Source organism: Lolium rigidum, chromosome 6 (assembly GCF_022539505.1).
Source record: "Lolium rigidum isolate FL_2022 chromosome 6, APGP_CSIRO_Lrig_0.1, whole genome shotgun sequence".
Lineage (NCBI taxonomy): Eukaryota > Viridiplantae > Streptophyta > Magnoliopsida > Poales > Poaceae > Lolium > Lolium rigidum.
In genome coordinates this window covers 272,781,485-272,802,543 of record NC_061513.1, presented here as the reverse complement: position 1 = coordinate 272,802,543, position 21,059 = coordinate 272,781,485, and the positions used below count along the sequence as shown (strand labels likewise).

General features: G+C 48.4%; 1 protein-coding gene across 1 annotated transcript; it reads right to left on the bottom strand.

The window, feature by feature from the left end:
* Positions 1 to 14,833: 14,833 nt before the first annotated feature.
* LOC124664154 (transcription factor bHLH168-like) lies at positions 14,834 to 17,008 on the bottom strand. Its single transcript, XM_047201737.1, has 2 exons — positions 16,721 to 17,008; positions 14,834 to 15,280 (listed from the first exon to the last, which is right to left on the bottom strand). The coding sequence occupies exons 1-2, from the start codon at positions 16,964 to 16,966 to the stop codon at positions 14,834 to 14,836; spliced, it is 693 nt and encodes a 230-aa protein (XP_047057693.1). The 5' UTR covers positions 16,967 to 17,008.
* Positions 17,009 to 21,059: the final 4,051 nt, after the last annotated feature.

Below are 21,059 nucleotides of genomic sequence, written 5' to 3'. Positions count from 1 at the left end.
TCACGGTTCCACTAAGGGATTTCCTTCGAGGCGGAAACCGGGCCTTACACAAAGCTTGGGGCACACATCCACAACTTAATTGGAGGCTCCCAAGAAATCGCCACAAAGGCCTCAAACTCCGTCTAGGGTTCCAAGAACCCAAGAGTAACAACTTTCTTGCTTTCACTTACCACGAATCACCGTGGAGAACTCAAACCGATGCACCAAATGCAATGGCAAGAACACCACAAAGATGCTCAAGTACTTCTCTCTCAAATTCCAACAAAGCTACAAAAGCTATTGGGGGAATAAGAGAGGAAGAACAAATAGGAGGAGGAACACCAAATTTCTCCAAGATCTAGATCTAGTGGATTCCCCTCACAAAGAGAGGGATTTGATTGGTGAAGATGTAGATCTAGATCTCCTCTATCTTTCTCTCAAATAGATGCAAGATTCATGGGAGGGAGAGAGAGATAGCAAGCTCAAAGAAGGTCAACAATGGGGGCAAAAACGAGCTCAAACGGATGGGAAACTTTGGGGAAGAAGACCCCCTTAAATAGGGCAAGAGAAATCTGCCCGTTATACACAAAACTCGTGAAAACCGGAACTTCCGGTCATTTGGGGCGGAACTTCCGCCCTCCGAAAGTACCGGCCAACTTCCGGGTGAAGTAGGGCGTCCCCGGAAAGCTTACAGTATACTTTTGCATGCAGAATCGTCATTTCCGGAAGTTCACCGGAAGTAGGGCGGAAGTTCCGGCCAAAAAACTGCTTCACGGAAATTTGAATAACTTTTGCATCCGGACTCCGATTTTGATGATCTTGGGCTCGTTTCAAACCTAGTAACAAGCTCTACATGATCATGCAGGGAACCATCATAGTCCAGTAAGGTAGGATAGAAATAAATGATGAAAGGTTTGACCTATCTAAAAAATACATGCCGGTAAAACCTCCAACCTCGAAAATGCAACAACTTGAGTTAGGAAACTCGGATTTAGGTGAAACCAATTTTGTTGTAAAGAAGATGAAAAGAGCTACCCGATAAAGAGTCAAAAGCTTAAGAACAAGTGGGTTAGGTTTTTATATGTATTTTAGAGTGAAACCTCTCAATACGAGAAACCGAGAAAAACTCCAATATCGAAAACGCAACAAGTGATTCATGCGGAATCCATTTTCGATGAACTAGAGCTTGTCATGAGAATAAGAACAAGCTCTAAAACATCACATGGATAAGATCCAAATAACAACCAAGAAAGATGATGCAAGGATGCAAAGGTTTGAGCTCTCTCCGAAGGATACGATCGAGTTACTCACTCGAGAGCCCTCTTGATAGTACGGCAACTAAACTATAAACCGGTCTCCAACTACACTATGAGACCGGTGAGAAAGAAACCCTATCAAGAGCAAACCTTATACTTGCGCATTCCACTTGAGCTCGATGATGACGATCTTGACCGCAACAAGATGGAACGCCTTTCTTGATTGTGCTTGCTTGACGAAGTCTTGTGGATTGCTCCCCATAATCCACCATGGGAGAGCATTCTTCTTCGGCGCATCTTCACATATCCATGATCACCATATGGATTGCTCCCCCATAATCCATCATGGGAGAGCTTCTTCTTGACGCATCTTCACATATCCATGATCACCATATGGATGGCAAGAGTCAAGCAAAGATCTCTTCGAGATGGCTCATCTTGAACTTGCACTACATTTTCTTCATGGCAAGCTTCAAGCTTATGATCTCTTCGAGTTGGCTCATCTTGAACTTGCACTTCATTTCGTTGATGTCTTGAAGTTAACCTTGAGAGCTCACTTCATCTTCATCTTCAAGACATACTTGACACTTGATCATTCATCAATTTGCTTCTTATTGCAATCTTGAAGCCAACATATGGTTCAAGCATTGCCTATGGACAACTCCTGACAAATATAACTCAATGCAAACATTAGTCCATAGGGATTGTCATTAATTACCAAAACCACACATGGGGGCTCCATGCACTTTCGTGGGGGCTGCCAGAGATGGTGGAGGCAATCGCATGATCGAGATAAAGGTGCTCGGAGCTTGGTCCCTATCCCGGCAAAGGCCACGTGTGGCGGCGCTCGGCGAGTCGCTAGCCCGGTGCTTCTCTCGGACGGCGGATCCGGGGAGGGTGGGTCTCTCCGGGCAGTGGTCGTCCGTCGACTTTGTCGTGGAGCTTTGGGAGGCCGGAGGGCTGTTGTTTCGTCGTCTTTCCCCGACGGCCGTGGTGGCGAGGAGTGGAAGCGGACGGTACATCGCCTTCCTCGTTAGGGTTTTTAGGGTCTTTTTCTTGAGATGCGACGCCGCGTGCCGTGAAGCTTTCTCCCGCCGGCCACGGTGGCGAGGGGAGGAGGTGGCTTGACGTGGCGTCGATGGTTGGGACTCCACGTGCCGGCATCTCGTGGTTTGGAGGTTTCGCTTGGTCTCCACTGCCCTCACCCCGCCCGATGGTCCGGAAAAGATTATTAGCTCTCACCCCTCGGGGCGGGCACTCCTGCGGTGTTCAAAGCCCAATGCGGGAAGGTGGCGATCGGTGACTCGATGGTGTCGCGAAGACGGGCGGCTCGGCTGCGGCCTTTGTACTTGGGCGGTGACGATGCAGGACGACGGGCTTGGATCACGATTTGGAGTACGGTGTGTGATCTTCTGGGTCCATATTGTATTTTCCTTTTGTGTGCAGTCATTTGTAATCGGTTTCGCCATTGTTGAATTCCATCGGTTGTTATCTCAAAAAAAAAAAAGGTATGAGCACCTTGCTAGCCATCCGGGCTAGAGCTCGGTTTACAAAATATTTTCCAAAGGATATCAATTTCTAAAGATACATATTTTATGTTGGAGGAACTTTATGGCTGCACTCGCAAATCGTGTCTCCGTTTCTAGTTTTAGCCGTGCTCTCTTTCATTTTCTCTAATAACTACTTCTGTTTGTCGCCTGTTTAATATGAGAAAATACCGTGCGCCTAGGTGGTTGACGTTTTCTCACACGAGTAGTTCTCATTATAATTTGAATGCAGAAATTATTATATTTCCTAAAAGCGCAACGCTTTTCTTGAGTTGAGCGCAGCGACATATCGACATCAAGACATTATTCGATTTGAGGCAAAGAAAAGGAAGATAGAGACAGCACGACGGCTGAGGACAACACAGGTCAGCCTGCGAGAGTTTGCGTCCGGTTTGACCTTGACGAGTTGGGCTCGCTTATATGGGCTAGCTACGGCTTAATCTCCTGGCTTTCATACGGCCTATACAACATGGGCTCCGATCCTATCACAACTCACAAGCCCATCCTATCAGTTCGCGCGGACGCGAATTTTGCCAAGCCCTTCGGGGCCAATCCCTATTTTTCGCTTATTAGCGCGTGTTAATAGACATTGCTAAGGGAACAAAAAGTTTTGGGCCGCGGCCCGTTAAACACAGAAGCAATCGGTGGTGTATTAGTTTCGGTTTTTTTCCAGGTTTTAGGAATATTCTAGAAGGTTCTAGTCGGGTTTTGTGCAGTTTTGGCCTATATGTTCAGTTTTCGACCGGTTTTAAAAAATGTTCGAATTCAAACTTTACTCAGATTCGAAAAACTGTTCGAATTTTTTTGCTTATATTAAAAAAAAAATCGAATTCAATTTTTTCTCAGGTTCAAAATTTGTTTGAATTCAAATTTTGCTTAGATTCGAAAAACTATTCGAATTCAATTTTTGCTCAGATTCAAAATTTGTTCAAATTCAAATTTTACTCAGATTCAAAAAACTGTTCGAATTCAAATTTTTCTTAGATTTGAAATTCCATCGAATTCAAATTTCGCTCAGATTCAAAATTTGTTTGAATTCAAATTTTGCTCACATTTGAAAAACTGTTTGAATTCATTTTTTGCTCAGATTCAAAATTTGTTCAAATTCAAATTTTGCAAACATTCAATAAAAATTCGAAATAAATTTTTGCTCAGATTCTAAAGTTGTTCAAAATTCAAATTTTGTTTAAGTTTGAAAAACATATTGCGTATCCAACAAGTGCTGGGTTCGAACTCGGGTCGCTCAGATAATAGTTTAGATCGAAAAATGTACACAAAAAATAAAAAATTTAAAATATTCATGTAAGAAAGTATTCATAATTATAATATTAAAATTTAAAGATTCTTTGATTTTAAAAGTGTTGAGATTTTGAAGAAACATCAAATTTTAAAATTTTCAGATAACAAACATCTAGGTTCTAATAAATTTCATTTTTATAAAAAACGCAATAAGGAGTAGAAAAGAAACAACAAAAAAGAGAATAGAAAAAATAAGAAATAGAAATTAAACAGATCAGAAAAAAGGAGGTGTCGGCTGGCCCAACACACCTGCATGTGTGCGTTGCAGCCTCCCGGCAGCATTTCTCCATGTATAGGAGCGGTCCGGTCAGTTCGTCTATACTTGTTTTTGTCTCTTTCTTCGAATATCTGGGACTTGTATGTCCAACGCCGATGTATCTATTGCTCATATTTTCTTTGTACAAATGTGAAGTTTCACCGAATTTAGGGCACGTACACATCAGTACAAGCCCATGAGGCCATCGCTCAGGGTTCGTCCCTGCCCAATACACATGTAACCTTGTGACGCAAGCATATAGATTTCCTGTCGAATCTTCTTCCAACTTTTCCCTTCCTCCTGCTTTTTCCATCTCTCCTATTCTTTTCTCTTTATTTTGCATGATGATCCTTCCTCCTCTCCAGGCAGCAAGTGATACAACCGAACCACATTTTAGCCTACACTGTGGCATCCAAGGCTTTGTGTATTAGTGTATTAGTGGGGAAGTCAAATGATAACAAAAAAAAATGGATCGAATGGAATAGTCAGGACACTCGTCTGGCTTAGAGTTGGTTCCCCATAGGAGCCCATAATGGGCCCGGTTATATCATCAAATGATAACAAAAAAATCGCATGCACTTACCATATGGGGAACATAAAGAGATAAGTAGTAGATCACAACACCGCCTACTGCTGACATTCAAGCTACAAAACAAAACAACGAGATAGTGAAACGATTGAGTTGATTTAATGCAACACCAAACAAAAAATCAACTTCAATGTAGCTAACATGGACAAACATTGAGAACCTTAATGGAGGGGGCATGGACCAAATGCCTGCCTCCCACCCATCAATCGTGCGACGATAAGGGGAACCTAAACAAACTCGGGGATGAGAGCGTAGCATTATAGAACACACACAAGGTCTCATCTTGTCGCTCTTCCTCCTTCCCCAAAACTACTCGCACCAGAGGCGATTCTGAGAGAACTGGCCCGATCCCGAGCCCCTCCGGCGGCGATGCCGGCCGGAGGTGGCGGAGGGGAGGCGCCGGAGTAGGTTTTCCTAGGATAGGAGTAGTTCCTGGCGGTTTGCCGGTTAGTTTGTGGAGGTGAAGCTCTGGTTTCCCAGCCAGATCCACAACTGGTTGTGTGTTGGAGGTGCTCCTTTCTACTATGGCGGCCGGAGTCCAAGACGCCTCTACCTCGATCGATCTCCGTAATAAGGCTCTCGTTCCTCCAGCTCGTCATGACGCCTCTTCTTCCGCTCCTGGCCGGCCTTAGTGGCGAGGGGGATCGGCCGGAGTCGTCGTCGAGGCCTCGATCTGGAGGTGACAGGGGCTGAGTGCCTCTTGGTGCTCCGGCGCGGCACCATTTGGCCTATCGCCGGCGACCTCCCTCCAGATCCGTGGTGGATCTTGGACTGGAGCTTGCCGATGGCTAGGCCCTTCGATAAGGCGCTTAGGAGTCAGCAGCTGCCTTGCCTCTTTGGCCGGCCATGGTGGCGGGGGAGGTTGGCATGGAGGCGAACTGCTGGGTATTTTTCTGACCTGACCGACCGTGGATGCGAGGGGGTTTGTGATGCTCAACAGTCTTTGCTTCTCTCTCTCTCTCGTTTTATCAAACCCCATGGTGGTGGCTTGATCTCAGGATTTGATTGCTGGAGGTGATGTTTGAAGAGGAGCTTCTCTTCGACGTCTAAATGGCGGATTTCTTCGTCTCCGCGTCGGACCCAATGACAGTAGGGCTGTCGCTCCACTGCTGCTTTGCTCTAGCTAGCGGTGTTCTCCTGTGCTTCATCTCCAAGTGGCATGTTCCTCGGAGGCGCGGTCGCAGTCCGTCGTCGGAGCTCGACCTGGAAGAGGAGGAAGACGGAGGCCTTGATCGCGTTTTCAAGTTTTCTCTAGGGTCCTCTTTGCTTTTTCCTAGACTCCTGTGTAATTCCTTGTATTCCTTAGGGTCTACTTGTACTCCGGTTTCATTAATAGCAGCTTTTTCGGGTGTTTCCACCCGAATACCTTTCAAAAAAAAAACCTCGGGGGTTTAGGTCCTATATCTATAAACGCCATATAAAAAAGCAATAAGGACCCCTGCCTCCTGCGACTTAACGAGTTAAAGCAAGGTATACCTAGCTCCCCAAAATTTCCAAATACCCATGCCTCTACCGCCGGGACCTTGACCCCAATATGATCTGCTGCAGCAAGGGTCAATGGCTCTTTTAGAGATGATTATATGGTCTGATTTTAAGATATATACTCCCTCCATTCCATGAAGGTTGTCATAGATTTATGAAAATTTGGATGTATCTAGACACTACATAACATGTAGATACATTTAAATTTTAACGAATCTCAGACAATCTTCATAAAACGGATACTATTTTTTATTTTTGCGGCTAAATTACTGATGTACCACGAGCAAATCCAGCACGTGGTGGTTATGCGCATAGGATTTCTGCCGTGTGTGACGGGATCGGCGACGCATCGTCCACGGTCCACCAAATGAAAAAAGAAAAGCAGCGGTAGATAGCAACGCGTTAAATCTGGGAATCAGTAAACGTGCCAGACTCATATTCGGTTCAAGCAGAGAAACCAAAAAGCCTCATCCATCGATGACTTCGTTGATAACTTTGCACTGCAACAGACCAAACGATTGCTTATTTCTGTCATTCTCTGAAACATCTTTCACACACAGCCAGTAACTTCAGAGTCATCCTTTCTTTTGCTTCAGCGCAGCAGATACACATATTTAAACCTCCACGTGGTCTGGAACAAGATCCTCCATGGAACCAAAAAGATCTCAGCTCAATCGCTCGTTGGCAGATCCAGCACGTGTTCGAAAGTGACAAGGCTGAGGAGGACTCCACCGGCTGACCCAAACGGACGCTACGCGCCGTCCGTTTTTGCCGGTTATCATGCGATCGACGCGGACAGACAGCCCCGCGTCCGCGTGTCCGTTTGGGTCGCACGCGGCGCCCAACGCGGCGACCCAAAGAGACGCCACGTGGTTCGCTTCGCTTTGCGATGGCTGCCGCGCGCATGGCAGCCCTCGACGGACAGCCTATGGGGTGGCGGGAACGCGCTGGAAAGATCCCCGCGCACTACTGTTCCCGCGCGAAAATGCCATTGGCGCGCGCTCGCGCCCAAGCTTCCCGCCAGACCGCCGGCTATAAAGACGGCGGCGGTCTCACCTGCATCGCATCACCGGCTCTCTTCCCTCCACCTTCTCCGCGCCGCCAGCCGCGCACCCCTCTCGGGCCCACGGGCCAGCTCTCCTCGCCGCCCGGCCAGCCCCGCGGACGGACGAGGAGGAGCGCGCGACTCGCGGCGGTCGCCGACGACGCAGGCGCCCGCGTCCGCCGAGGCGCGCGACAAAGAAGGCCGGTGACGCGATGGGGGAAGCGGTCGCGAGGGCCGGCACGAGACCGCGGACGGCCGGTACGCGGCCGCAGGGGAGGCTGACGCCGCGAGGAGCCCGCCGCCGCGGAGGACCTCGCGCGCGGCGAACATCAACGCCGCGCATCGAGGAGCGTCTCGCCGACCTCACGCGCGTGACGAAGGAGCACGAGGGCAGTCTGGCGGGCCGCGGGCCGCCGCCGCTAGGGCGACCTCCTCGGCCGTAAGAACGAGCCGCCGCTATGCGAGCAGCCCGTGACCTCATCCAGAGGCCGCCGCCCGAGCGGCGCGCCCCGGAGGATGCCGCGGGCCGGCGGAGCGCGGCCGGCAAGAGCGCATGCGCCGGCGCAGGACAACCACGAGGCCCAAGCCGCCGGCCGCGTCCGCCCGGAGGCGCGCACCGCCGTGGAACGCGCCGCCCGCAGGAGCTTGGAGCTAGCGCGGGAAAGCGGATGGTTCCGCCGCAGAGGCGGAGCGCGAGCGCGCCCCGGCAGGCCGCGCCGGCGGAAAGGGAGGAGGATGATGCCCTCCGGGTCCAAGCTGCCGAGGCCCGCGAAGCCGCCCGCGCCGCCGCCGACGCCCGCCGCGCGCGCCGACGCGCCACCCAGCCCGTAGGAAAGCCGGGAGCTGGGAATCCTCACGCGTACATGCCGCCCGCTGTCGAGTGAAATCCACGGCCTCGACGGCGAGCCGGCGCAGGAGCGGGCCGCGCGAGGCCGCCGGCCCCGTACGTATTTAGGATAGAAGTAGTAGCTAAAAAAATTGTAATGAGTTCTATTTAATGAAAAATATTATTTATGGCCTATGACACGCGGCTGTGGGCGGACAAGCTGGCGGACGCGAGCGACCAGCCTTTCGTTTCGATGCATGACGCAAACCCGGCCAAGATTTGGGCCGGGTTTGTCAGCTGCTCCGGACGTCCGCGGGCATCCGTTTTAGTACTGGACCGCGCTGGCAAGCCCGGGCTGTCCGGCGACCGATCCGGACGCGCGAGGCGGATGCGCTGCCTGCCGGAGATGCCCTGAAGGCAATCCGAAAGGAAAAGCGTGTCTCCGTCCATCTACCGTCCTTTTCTTGCTACTTATCGCTGTCATTGTCTGAAACCTCTTGCTCTGTCTTGTCCTTGCCACGCGCGTTGTACGATAAGAATCAGCATCCTTTGGCTTAATTCTCGTTCGACTCATCTTTAATACGGAGTAGTAAATGTGTTTGTTTTAGTCTGTTTAAGTTATCTTCAACGCGGCGATCCATCCCGGACCTGCGCGTCCTGATGGGTTAAAATGAACAAAACAACGACCCAACACGGTCACAGATCGCAAATGCGGATGCCACGGTGTTCGGGTTGACCCAAACCCGACTCAAAATCTGGGCTAGGTTTGCATGGTTGCGGATGACACGCGGCGTCCTCGCGCGTCTGCCTGCTCGCCTCCCTGGGCCTAGCTGTCGGTGGGAGGCGCGCGTCCTATTAAAAGTGGAGTGGGAGGAAATTGTCTCTGTCCAGTCCACTTCCCTACTCGCAGCCCACCTCCCCACGCGCTCGCAACCGCCGCCATGGCCCTGAAGAGGGCTTTTGCTCCTAGCGCCAACGACGGTGAAGCCAGCAGTAGCCACCATCCACTGCCGGCGTTGAGGGCTGCCGGACGCCGCGGCGGTCTCTACATCGGAGAGGCCGCCTGCGTCGGCGTGGCATTGTCGCAACCCGCGCCGCTGGTGCCGAAGTCGGAGGACGACGACTCGGACATGCGCGCCGCTCTGGCGCTATCCAATGTGGAGGAGGAGGCCAAGTGGCCGCATCTCGCGGCGGTGATCCGCACCTCTGCGATGGAGGAGGAGGCCCGGCAGGCGGTCGAGGACACCGAGGCCTGGGCGTTGCTCGGCCAGGCCCGCCGGGGGGAAGAAGCCTGGCGGCGGCGCGACGAAGGCAGGCTCCGCTAGAAAGAGGCCTGACGCGAGGAGGTCAGGCGTTGGCGCGACGAGGACAGGCGCTAGGAGGCCAGACCCTTGGCGGAGCAGGAGAGGCATCTCCGCCTCAGGGAGGAGGCGGAGGCCGGCGCTGCCGCGGCGAAGCCGCGGAGAGCTCCGGACCACTCGCTCAGGCATGGGGAAAGAGGCCTAGTGGTCGCCGTGGACGGATTCCCCAGCGCGCTCGAGCCACAACAGCGCATCGCAGCCCAGGGACGTCATCGACGCCCACGGCGACGAGGCCCACAGGGACTAGCCGGCGCACCGGTGGCCACCTCGTCCTCCTCAAACCCTAGGATAGGGTTTTATATATTTTTTAGTTTAAAGCCCATGCCGAGGGCTTTCTTTTGTAGTTTAAATTTTCCCAAAATAGGGCATATGTTTAATGAAATATTTTTTAGGTTTAAATGTTTTTATTTTTATTTTTTTCGTTGTATTTGACTTTTGCGGTGCGTTCCCGCGTTAGGTGCAGTGCGCGATCCAAACAGACCGACGGTCAGGTCCGCCTATCCGCATGTCCATACGACCACCCAAAACGGTCCCATCTGAACGGGCCAACGCGTTCGGTTTGAATCGCCGCGTTGGAGAAGCCCTTAGAGCATGAGCAATGGAGGCAGTAAGTTGATACTTCCCCACATCTAAAGAAATAATTAAAATAGCTGAAGCATGATTGTAAACAATCATCACACAACGCATGAAACTGAGGCTACCACTTTAGTGAGGGCATCTCCAACGGAGCGACGCAAACGGACGGCTGAGTGACCGTTTTCGTCCGCCGGGCCGAAAAATACGTAGGTCCCTGCTCCAGCGGGGCGACTTAAAATGACCGGGCCGTCCGCGGCGATGCAAACCTGGCCCAAATATGCATCTTGGATGCGTCTCTGCGGACGCTGCGCGGACGCGTAAAGTGTCCGCTCGCGTCTGGCTTACGTTTCGTCGAGCCCGCCTGGTAGCGACCCTGCATCGATGCGTCTTCTCAGGCGCGCCAGTGACTGGCGTCGCTTCGGCAGTCTGTGCCACATTAATGGCGATGCCTCGCCTGCCGAGCGATCGCCGTCCACCTCCACCAACGCAATAATGGCGACGCCACGCGTCCCGCGGTCATCGCCTGCCTCCGGCCTAGGGCGCACACTCTTCTTCCTCATCCACTCCTCCAAACAAACCCTAGCCGCCAGAAGCTCCACCGTAGGGATGCCTAGCTTTCCTGCGACGCAGCCAGGCCCGCGAGGAAGTCCATGGCGGGTCCTGGTGGCCGGCGAGGCTGTCGAGGCCACAGGCCTAGGCGCCCCCAGGGCCATGGCATGTGATGCCATGGTGGAGCAGCTACGGCCCCACGGTCGTCGTCGCATGCGCCCTCCTCGTCTTCGCAGGAGGAGCGCTGCTTCGAGTACCTCCTCCGCATCGACAACGACCCACTGGCATCAAGCGGCTCTCGAAAAATTTCGCCGAGTTCATCGATGGCGTCGAGCCGGCGCACTTGCAGCTACGGGAGGCCAACTGCAACTTTAGCCGGTGGCCTGTCCATGTCTTGTTTGACGGGCAGGGCAAGATGTACCAGCACACGGGATGAGACAAGTTCGCCCGCGACCTCGCGCTCGAGCCCGGCTGCCAGCTCACCTTCCTCTACGAGGGGAACGGCGAGATGATCATAAAGGTGTTCGACGACACAGCCTGCCGCAGGCACTACCACACCGGCGAGTCCGGCTCGGACACCGATAGTTAAAATTGTTAGAGTGTTCTTTCTTTGCAGCGAATATGGCCACGAGCCAATTGAAGCCAGTAGTGCTGGTCTCTGTATGTCCTACATTGGTTGGACCAACAGGGCTATCATCACCAGAAGGATTTTCCAGTTTGGGTGACTAGGAGTGCCTGAGAGTGTTCTTTCTTGGCAGCGAACATACGGAACCAACACTACTGGCTTTCCTCATTTTCCAATATTTTAATTTGTGTCAACCATGGTTCAAACTATGTATTAGTATGTGTAACTCATGTTCCCAATTATGTATTAGTTTGTGTAAAATCATGTTCCCAATATGTAATGTTTGGAACTATGTTCATAAATTGAGAAGAGGGAAAAAAAACAAGTAGAAAAAATGCGTCGCCCCGCTGGAGTCACCCCATACGCAAACGGACACGTGGACAAAAATGCTCATTTTTGCATCCGCGGAGCGGCGCAAACGGACGCTTGCGGACAATTAAATGTGTCGCGCGGTTGGAGATGCCCTGCCACCCACCTTCTCTCTCGACCAACGTTCTCTTCATTCCCATGTGAGTAGAACCTGGGCTGCTTTTCCCCTTTATCCTCTCTCTCTTACTACGGAAATTCAATTCGGCTCTCGGGTGCGTATGCTCCCTCTACCAAAAAAACATATTTCGAAATGCCAAAAAAATTAGATCAAAAATTCTACGTATACATCTCCATAATGTATGTGCATTTGCTAAGTTTCACGAGAAACCAATATTTTTTGTGGTCTATGTAAAAAGGAGAAGTTTTATCTTGTGAAAAGCATTATTTTTAGCACTAAATTTTGTCTTTTTTACACACGTCACATGATAAGTCGATTTTTTATGAAACGACTTTGTGAGCGTGTAGCATGTGAAGATGTACGTACAAATTTTTTGTTTCAATTTTTTTAAAATTTAAAATGTACATAAGATGCATTTCAAAATATAGGGAGCATATGCACCCATATTCCAAAACACCACTCCCCTCTTACTACTTCTTTTTTATTGCCTTGTGATTTTCTCACCGGAGGAGGCTGCCTCTCCTGCAAGAGACCCTGACGCACTGCAGGGCTACTACCGAACCTAACCTCTAACGTCCGATCCTAGTTGGACTGACAGGGCAGTATGCTGGGGCTAGACGTTGGCCATGCCCTTAGACCAAACTATGGATATAATAGTAGCCTTGTGGACATCTTCATCCGTTTGGATGGGGTCATCCCAACAGTTCGATGCATTTTATCCCAAATTAGAATTGAAAACAATAATGTTGAACAAAATTTAATTTAAGTTGTGTACATCTAAACAAACAACATGATTCACAGGCAATGCAGCCCTCCTAATAAACAACATAGCTTACAATAAAATAAGAAAGAAAATGGGATAACTACTGGCATGTTAACGCCCACTAATGTTCACTCAGATCCACTTGAAGTCGATCGTTAATGTGGCAACCACAAAGCTCGTGGTGCATATTGAAGAACTCCTCAAACAATGAAGCCCCGGGCTATGGCTCAACCAACACACCTTGAAATTGCCAACATTGGTCATGGAGTTGTTCATCACGTTGATCCTTAGCGATCATGTTGTGTATGATCACACACAATCATCACCTCCCACATGATCTCAACACTCCATGTTCTAATATGGTGACAAACAATAGACCACCAAGATTGGAACACACCTAATGTCCGTTCCACATCTTTCCACAAGATTTTTGCTGTTTGGCAAACTTCTTCTTTTTCTCTTGTTCACTTGGACGGTTACAAGTGTGCGCTAGTCAGGATAGATACCATCAGCTATAAAATAGAACTTGTCATATGCGTTTCCATTGATCTCATAGTAAACCACTAGAGCATTGCTTTTTACAAGCCTAGAGAATACCCGGGAGCGCAAGAGCATGTTGATGTCATAGTGGAAACCTGCCTTGCCGGACAAAAAAAGTGTCAAATCAATATATCCTGTGATGTAACTATTCTTCATCCGCACGCCGGCTATACTGCCCCTTCCATGAAAAAGGACAGTTCTTCCACTCAAATTGCATGCAATCTAAGATTTCAATCATCCCTGAAAATTCTCTTGCCTCGTTGATCGACAGTAGCCAGGAAGTGTCGACAACATTTGGCTCTGTCAAGTAAACCGTGCCGAACATCAAATCACGACTTTGCAGAGCTTGTACATTGAGTCAAGACATGTGGTCTCGCTCATTCGCAATTACTCAACAATAAGATCATCGACCACTCCATATGCAAGATGCGAATAACCTCAGAACACTTATGGTAAGTGGTGAAGCCAAACTTACCGGAGGTATCACGGTCTTCATTTGAAGTACAGATTGTAGTCCTGCATGCCTTCTAAAACAATCAAGAACAACTTTCTTAACATTCGAAAGTGACTTATGAAAATGTGCTCCAAGTAGATTGAATTGGTGGAGTAGAAATTGTTCCTATAGAGTCTGAAGTGGCCAACTTCTCGATTCCGCATGAGATTGTCCCTGTGCGGCCTTTGTCGGGCCCCTGTATACATGCCTCCGCATCTCGGTGTGCTCATCGATGAGGGTTGCCGCGACAACATGAGGTCGGAGGAGGCGTGCGACTGCTCTTCATCGTCCGACGATGTTCTTATAGAAAAACTTGATTGGCTTGCTGAGATCCATCTGTTCACAACACGGATCTGCCAATGGCCAATATAATGGCCAATATGCTAGTCGCAAATGGCTGAAAAATGGTCAAGCTTTGTATCTCAAACTCGGTCGTGCAAATGGCCGAACAAGTCCTAGGCGTCGATCCTGGTGGACGGTGCTGAGGCGACATGCAGCAAACATGGACCAGGGCCGGTGCCGTCAAGTGCGCGTGTGGAGCCGGTTCGAGTTTCTCAACCTTCTTTAATAAAAGAAAAATATGATGAGGGGTTTCTCCTCCTTTAGACTCGTTATTTTTCTAGCAAAAGATAATTACAGGGACGAAACATCAAGGACAATGGCAGAATCAACACCCCACAGTTATTCTGAAGAAACTTAATCCCTCAAAACGATCAGTTAGACCTGACAGACTGGTTCGGATGTACTCAAAGCATACAATATGATTCATTTATTCGATCATCTGGTTTCAGAATACTAGAAACTGACACTCTGGAAAATTCAGATTTCCAGAAGGAAAAAAGAGGACCTCAGAATTACATAGCTACACTAGACTTCAGATAGGTAGACCTGAAGCTTACAAGCAGAGGAGGCAACCAACCAAGTAATCATCCAAGAACACTAGAAGAGTCAAGACGGTTCAAGCTGCAAAAAAAACATCACATAGAACATTGCTGCCCTGTTTGATGAAAAAACTTGCAGCGAGCTAGCCGATGCATACGCACAGCTGCAAATCAATTAAACAGCTCCATCTATTCTCCTTGGACGCATCTCTCTTCTCTCTCGATCAGTAGGTTGGTCGCCATGAAAAAAAACAAGAAAAACGAAGAGACGCAGCTAGCTCATGTCGTGTAGACGGCGGCGGCGGCGGAGGCAGCAGCGGCGAGGCCGTGCAACCTGTGTGTGACCCTGTCGGCCTCGAGCCCGATCCTGGGGCAGAGCGCCTGGGAGTGCAGCGTGTAGAAGATCTTGTCGCCGACGACGGAGAAGCTGGCGCTGACCACCTCGGCGCCCTCCTGCTCGAGCACGGAGATGACCTCGTGCAGCTTGAACGGCTTCCCGGCCTCGCTCACAAGCGCCACGTCCAGCGTCGAGTCCTGGTGCCGCACCTCGATCACCGGCAGCGACGCCGTGGCGCTCGTCGTCGTGGACGACGCCTTGTTTCCGGAGGCGGACGGGGAGCAGCCGCCGCCGCCCTGCTTGCGCCGCTTCAGCTCGTCGATCCGGCCCTTGAGCTGCTTGATGTACGCCGCCGCGCTGTCCAGCTGGTCCAGCTGCGTGATCGCGTCCTGCAGACACAACGAGCAGTTCCGTCAGACAACGAGATCATTTGTTCAAGGCGAAATCCTGCTGCTAATCAGTACTGAATAAAGTATCCCGATGTAATCCGTTGAGATCTTCTTGCACATGTAATTATGCTTTCTCTATAGCTTTTGTTGCTGATCTGAATAAAGTACAGTTTTTTTTTGTCTCGAAGATGAGAAGGACATGTGAATGAAATCGCACGAGTACATGTGTGGGATCTTCGGTGGGTGGCTTCAAGAATCATTGGGGTTGAGAAAAGAAAGGTTGTTCTGAAAACTAAGTTTTTGGTTGAAGTGAAAGATTAAGTTATGTGGAGACCTATCCGATAGATGGAATAATGCAATGAGTGAGTGATAATCATCGTCCATCGTTTGGCTCTTTGCACCACCAGATGAATTGCGCACATGCAGAAACAAAGAAACATGGATATCAACCACGTGGCTGAACGTCACCAACCGATTTCTGACGCTAGTACTTCTCCTACTCCCTGGAATGATTAAGTGACGGACAGCAGCACGTGTGTGAATGGAGCTGATCGGAGAGGAGGGGACAGAAAAGGGCTAGCTGCACAAATGTCAAATCATTTCTCAACTTTAGTTTCCACCTATCTTATCATCATCCGAGCATATTCAGCTGTTTAAGGCAACGTTTAACGTTTAGGCAAATTTCCAAAAACTGTTATACTCCTAACAAACCAACTGATCGGTTAAAATTTCCACAGGACTATGTGTGGGCTCATTTGATTCATAGGAATTAGGTAGGAACTATATAGAATTTATATTTTATAAAAAAATTCTACACTGGTTGTTTGATTTATAAGAACATATCGTATAGAAAATAATTATATAAAAATCTTGTAGTCTAAATCCTATAAGAAAAAAACATGAGGTCATGCCTCATGGAATTTTTTTTTGGCAGAATCAGAGAGACCTTTTTTTTTATAGGATTCAACTAGGCATGACATACTAACCCTATATTTTGCCTATTTCTATGATTTTTCCTATCCCATGAATCAAAAGAGTCCTAAATAGGTAGCTTCATTTTGTGTTTTGGATTAGAAGCATGAGGATCAGCATCTCGTCAAAATTTGCCTTTTGAAGCAGGCTAGAGGCGAGTACACTGTGAGCGTGATGGTGGTGGAGGGGATCGACGAGCTTGATAAGGACGGACAGCACAATAATTCAGTGGACCTGAAACCAACCTAAAATGACCTATTATTACGTGTATACTACTCCATGTTGAGGATTAGTAAGAGCGACGTGTTTTTATACTCTTGGTTCACTGTAGGCTAACAGTTACTTAGATTTTGACCGGGCAGCTGGGTGGGGAAAACAGCCTCCCAAATGAGATGAGGTGAGTTTAACCGTGGAAGAGAAGTAAGAAAGCAGGATCGGGTGAATGGCGAAGGAGGTGAGGTGGAATACCTTGTTATTATTGTTGCACTGTGACGATGCGTTGGAGCTTTGGTAATGGCGGATGTGGTGGGTTGATGTTGCGGGGACGAGGGAGGAGAGCTTGAGGCAGAGGCCCTTCATGTGCAGCCTGCGGTTCTTCTCCACGTCCTTCCTCTCCATCTTGCTGCAGCCTCCCCCGCCACCGCCGCAGCCGCTGCTGGTGTTCCCGTCCACGGCAGCTACTGCGCCGCCGCCACTCTGCCTCCTGCTCTTCATCTCTCCGACGGCGCTGGGGCTGGGCTCGGCTTGTCAAGAAGAAGAAAATAGAGGGTACAAAGGCTCGCTATCTGGCAGAGGAAGATGAGATGGAAGAAAGGGGAGAAGTGGGTTGAGCTGAGCTGTGTATGGATGGATGGAGGTTTGAGCTGGTAGTTGGGTCTGGGGAGCTTATTTATACAGGAGGCGCTGCCCTGTTGTGTTGTGTTGTGGACGGAGGAGCAAGACGGCGATTGATTGGAGCAAACCAAAGCAGCTAAAAGGAAAATTTTTGTGTACTTAAAAAATGAGAGAAGGAATCGTCAGTCAGTGAGAGATGGACGGAGCGAGCTGAGTGGTGGTGGTGGTGGTCAACCCCAATCCGGTCCGGGTCCACCGAGACGTGTTTTCGTGTGGGTCCCTACGATTCGTTTTCTTTTCTTTTCATTACTGTAGACGGCAGACCACGCACGTGCTTGGTGCTGCGTGTTTTTTTTAAAAAAAAAAAAATTGACAGCAACGTGGTGCTGCGTGTTGCTATCTATCCAAGCATGGGCTCGTTTTTGTATTCAGATTCAGATCCATGGGTTCTACTCCAGGGGGGAACATCTGTCCCATCCTCACGTTCTCACTCAACCGCAACGTGGATGAAGATGATACATTTTCGCACGCGTATGATGCGACTGCCGGTGAGAAAACCCATGTTTCAAGGTCAATGTTTGGCTCATGATACCATAGTTAAGTTGCCAACGCGGTGCTGCAGTGCCAAACCGAGGAGGACCGTCGATCCACCGGTGATCCGTGATCTCATGCGGCCGTACGAGCGGCCGGCGAGGCGGCGACGGTGGGAGAGTTAGGAGCAGTAGCCACTGATGCCAAGACTCAAATATGACAAATATTAGGATTTGTGTATGGGGTCAATTATGTTGTACTTATAGCTAAACATTGTTGCTTACCAAGTTTTTGTGTTCGCGCTTAGCTTCGCCAATGGTCGGTGATGCCGCAACGTTGGATCATGACCGCTTCGCCCATAATTTGGAAAAACAAGTTGGGTGCCGCACCTCGATGCTAGGTCAAAAGTTAACAAGAAAAAATTACTTTTCATCTTACACATATATAATTGATTATTAAAAGTTCGCGCCGCAAAGAATATGCATGTAGGAGCCACATGTTAGTGGTTAGTCTTTTTCCCTCTCGCTCACCCCCCCCCTCATCTTTCACGGCCCATCTGAAAGAGCACGGGGCTTCAATGTATGGTTTTGGTAATCCCCGTGGACTAAGACTTGAATGGTTTGTCCATAAACAACGTAATGCGGACCAAGTTGATATATGTTCAATGTATATGATCCAAATAATGGGCATATGAGAGTTGAGCCTATTGGAAGCATGTCTTGGAGAATGCAGTTGAGTGAGCATTCATGCGTATCTTTATGACATCATGATTACATCGCAAAAAAAAGACGTCATGAGTACGAATAAATAAGAAATGATTCAAAATTGATCAAGTCGAAACATAGATTCAAGATAAACACCTAGAAAAGATGATATGCTTGAAACTTGCCATCCAACTCAAACTTGAACTTGGCATGACGATGATACACCAACGGGCTAATAATGAATTGGTCGTGGTCATTAGACCCAACCTCTAAGGAACTACCCTTGAATCCAAGTAACATGCCACCAGATTGGCCAACAGACGGTGCCAACTCCAATGAAACATTTCTCCAAGTTTTAGGCCTCTAAGCTCGTGATCTGCAAAACCGATGTGTTGTGAATCAACAATTCCATATCATCAATGTGTACACACTTTCTACGTGGAACTTGTAGAAAACAGGGCTTTCGTCCAAAGGTCCTGGGAGCTTTAGTTTCGGTTTCAAAAGGAACCGGGATTAATGGGCCGCATTAGTCCCGGTTCGAACGGCGCAGGCGACGGAACCCGCTAGTCCCGGTTCGTTTGGAACCTTTAATCCGTTCCGCAACCCCTTTAGTCCTGATTAGTAATACCAACTAGGACCATCTCTATATATACCATGCTCTGTCCAAGCTTGTGAGTCACACTTAGCTTTTTTCACTTCTTAGCACAAGACGTGTATGTTTCTTTGCTCTCTCTTCTTATGCACAAGAGGTTCTCGATGAAATGAGGAGATATGCCCTCGACAATACGCCCTCGACAAAACTCTCATTGAGTTTGAAGAACTGTTTTGAGTTATTCAATCAATACGCCCTCGACAAAACTCTCATGAGTTGCTACTGTCTGTAAGTGATTTATTTCTGTAATTAAGTCTCTAGCTCAGCTCATTAATTACGCTAATTATCCTCACTATATTCTTGTATACACTATGTATTATGCATAATAAAGATTCTCGAATGCAAAAGAGACATACTCTATGACATTGGGTTCATTGACCCAAATACCGTTCATCAAGTTACGGTACAAAAATTTTCCAAGGACACAGATGATAACTTGCTAATGTTTTTACAAAAGCAAGAAACCAAATCGGAAATATTCTTTCCTTATAACTTCGAGTAAGTTTTACTTTCTTATACACATTCGATTTCGCTTACTCGATGTTAAGTCTAACTAATACTCGGAGTTATACGTGCGCAGCTTCCACTATATTCTGCTAATTATTCACCTTTACAAAGGAGTAGTACTTATCATGGAGTCGAAACGTAAAGACCATGGGCAATGGACGGACCTGGGTGCAATGCTCCAGAGTTAATTTCAATCATTATCGCCCTGTATCGGCATCTTCTGTTCATTTCTTTATATCAAGTAATTAATAACTCTTTTACTCCTTTTTTCTTTGCCGGGCAGGGTTTGGACACATTTCATCTAGACTGCTAGGGGTGAATGCAAACTGGAGCTTACATTTCAAGATCGCGCTGTAAGTAGTACTATAGATATGTCCGCAAATCTTTTTGATTTTTGTTTTAATACCATGCATTATCATGCTTGATTATTAGTTTGATCGAACTATATTTTTGTAAAGTGTTTGAAGCAGGAAGCCAGAAATAATTTATGTGGATACTACGTCTGCGAGTTCATTCGCGAGATGGTTTGTCATCAGGAGGCGGAAATGGCTATACATGTCCTTTATGTACGTGAACAATATTTCACAATCTTATTTTATTATCATCAATTGTGTTGAGTTCTATTCATATATATTGATCTTTAAAAATAGATGGAACGCATGCGAGGCACTCTCCTAACGGTGGACCGCGTACGAGAAATTCAAGAGGTTGGTGGGATTCTTAGTTAGGGAGGTCATAGCGCCAAATGTTTAATTCCCTTGGAAGTTTGTATTTAGACATTAGGGATACACAATAGAGATCGGAAAGAGGATCGACTTTGTATTGTAGTATACATTACGTGTACTGTATTTTATGACGATGTCTACATATTCATGATGATGTTCTGGTTCCTTGAATGATGTAAGCATGCAGATTTGAATGAAAAACATACAACCCTAAACCTCTACTGCGTCGGAGAAACCGCTATTTTCTCTGCCGTGGCAGAGAAACGGCTGTGCCCTGCGCTTGACCTTTAGTCCCGGAACTAAAACTTTTCCACCCCGGGCCCCTTGGCTGCACCACGTGGAGTACCCTTTAGTCCTAGTTTATATTTTAACCAGAACTAAAAGTGGATGCGTTTAATTCCGATTGCGCAGTTCCAGTTGCGCAACTGGAAATAAAGGCCCAAATGAACCGGCTCTAAAGCCCTGTTTTCGACTGGTGTGGTGTACATACGTGTATGTGTTTATCTTCTTAGCTAGGAGGTATGTTTCGGTGTTTCCCTCTACACCTCATTCACCACTGAAGTTGAAGAGGTCACGAAAGGATATCAAGAGATCTAGCCGTTTACAGAAAGCCAAAGTTTGGAAAGAAGAGGCAAAACGCTCAGCTAGCTATATGGTCTGAAACAGCAACGCAGTTAAGCAGACGAATTGCACCGTGCTGTTTGTGCGGCCACTTAATTAATTTGGACCGTACTGCTACGCACGTTTATGCATCGCACTGTCACTGTCAACGTACGTGTATTATCGACCCTACGTTAGGCTCACAATAGACTTTTAGGCGTTTCACCATCACGCAGCAAGGCCTTCCAACGGAA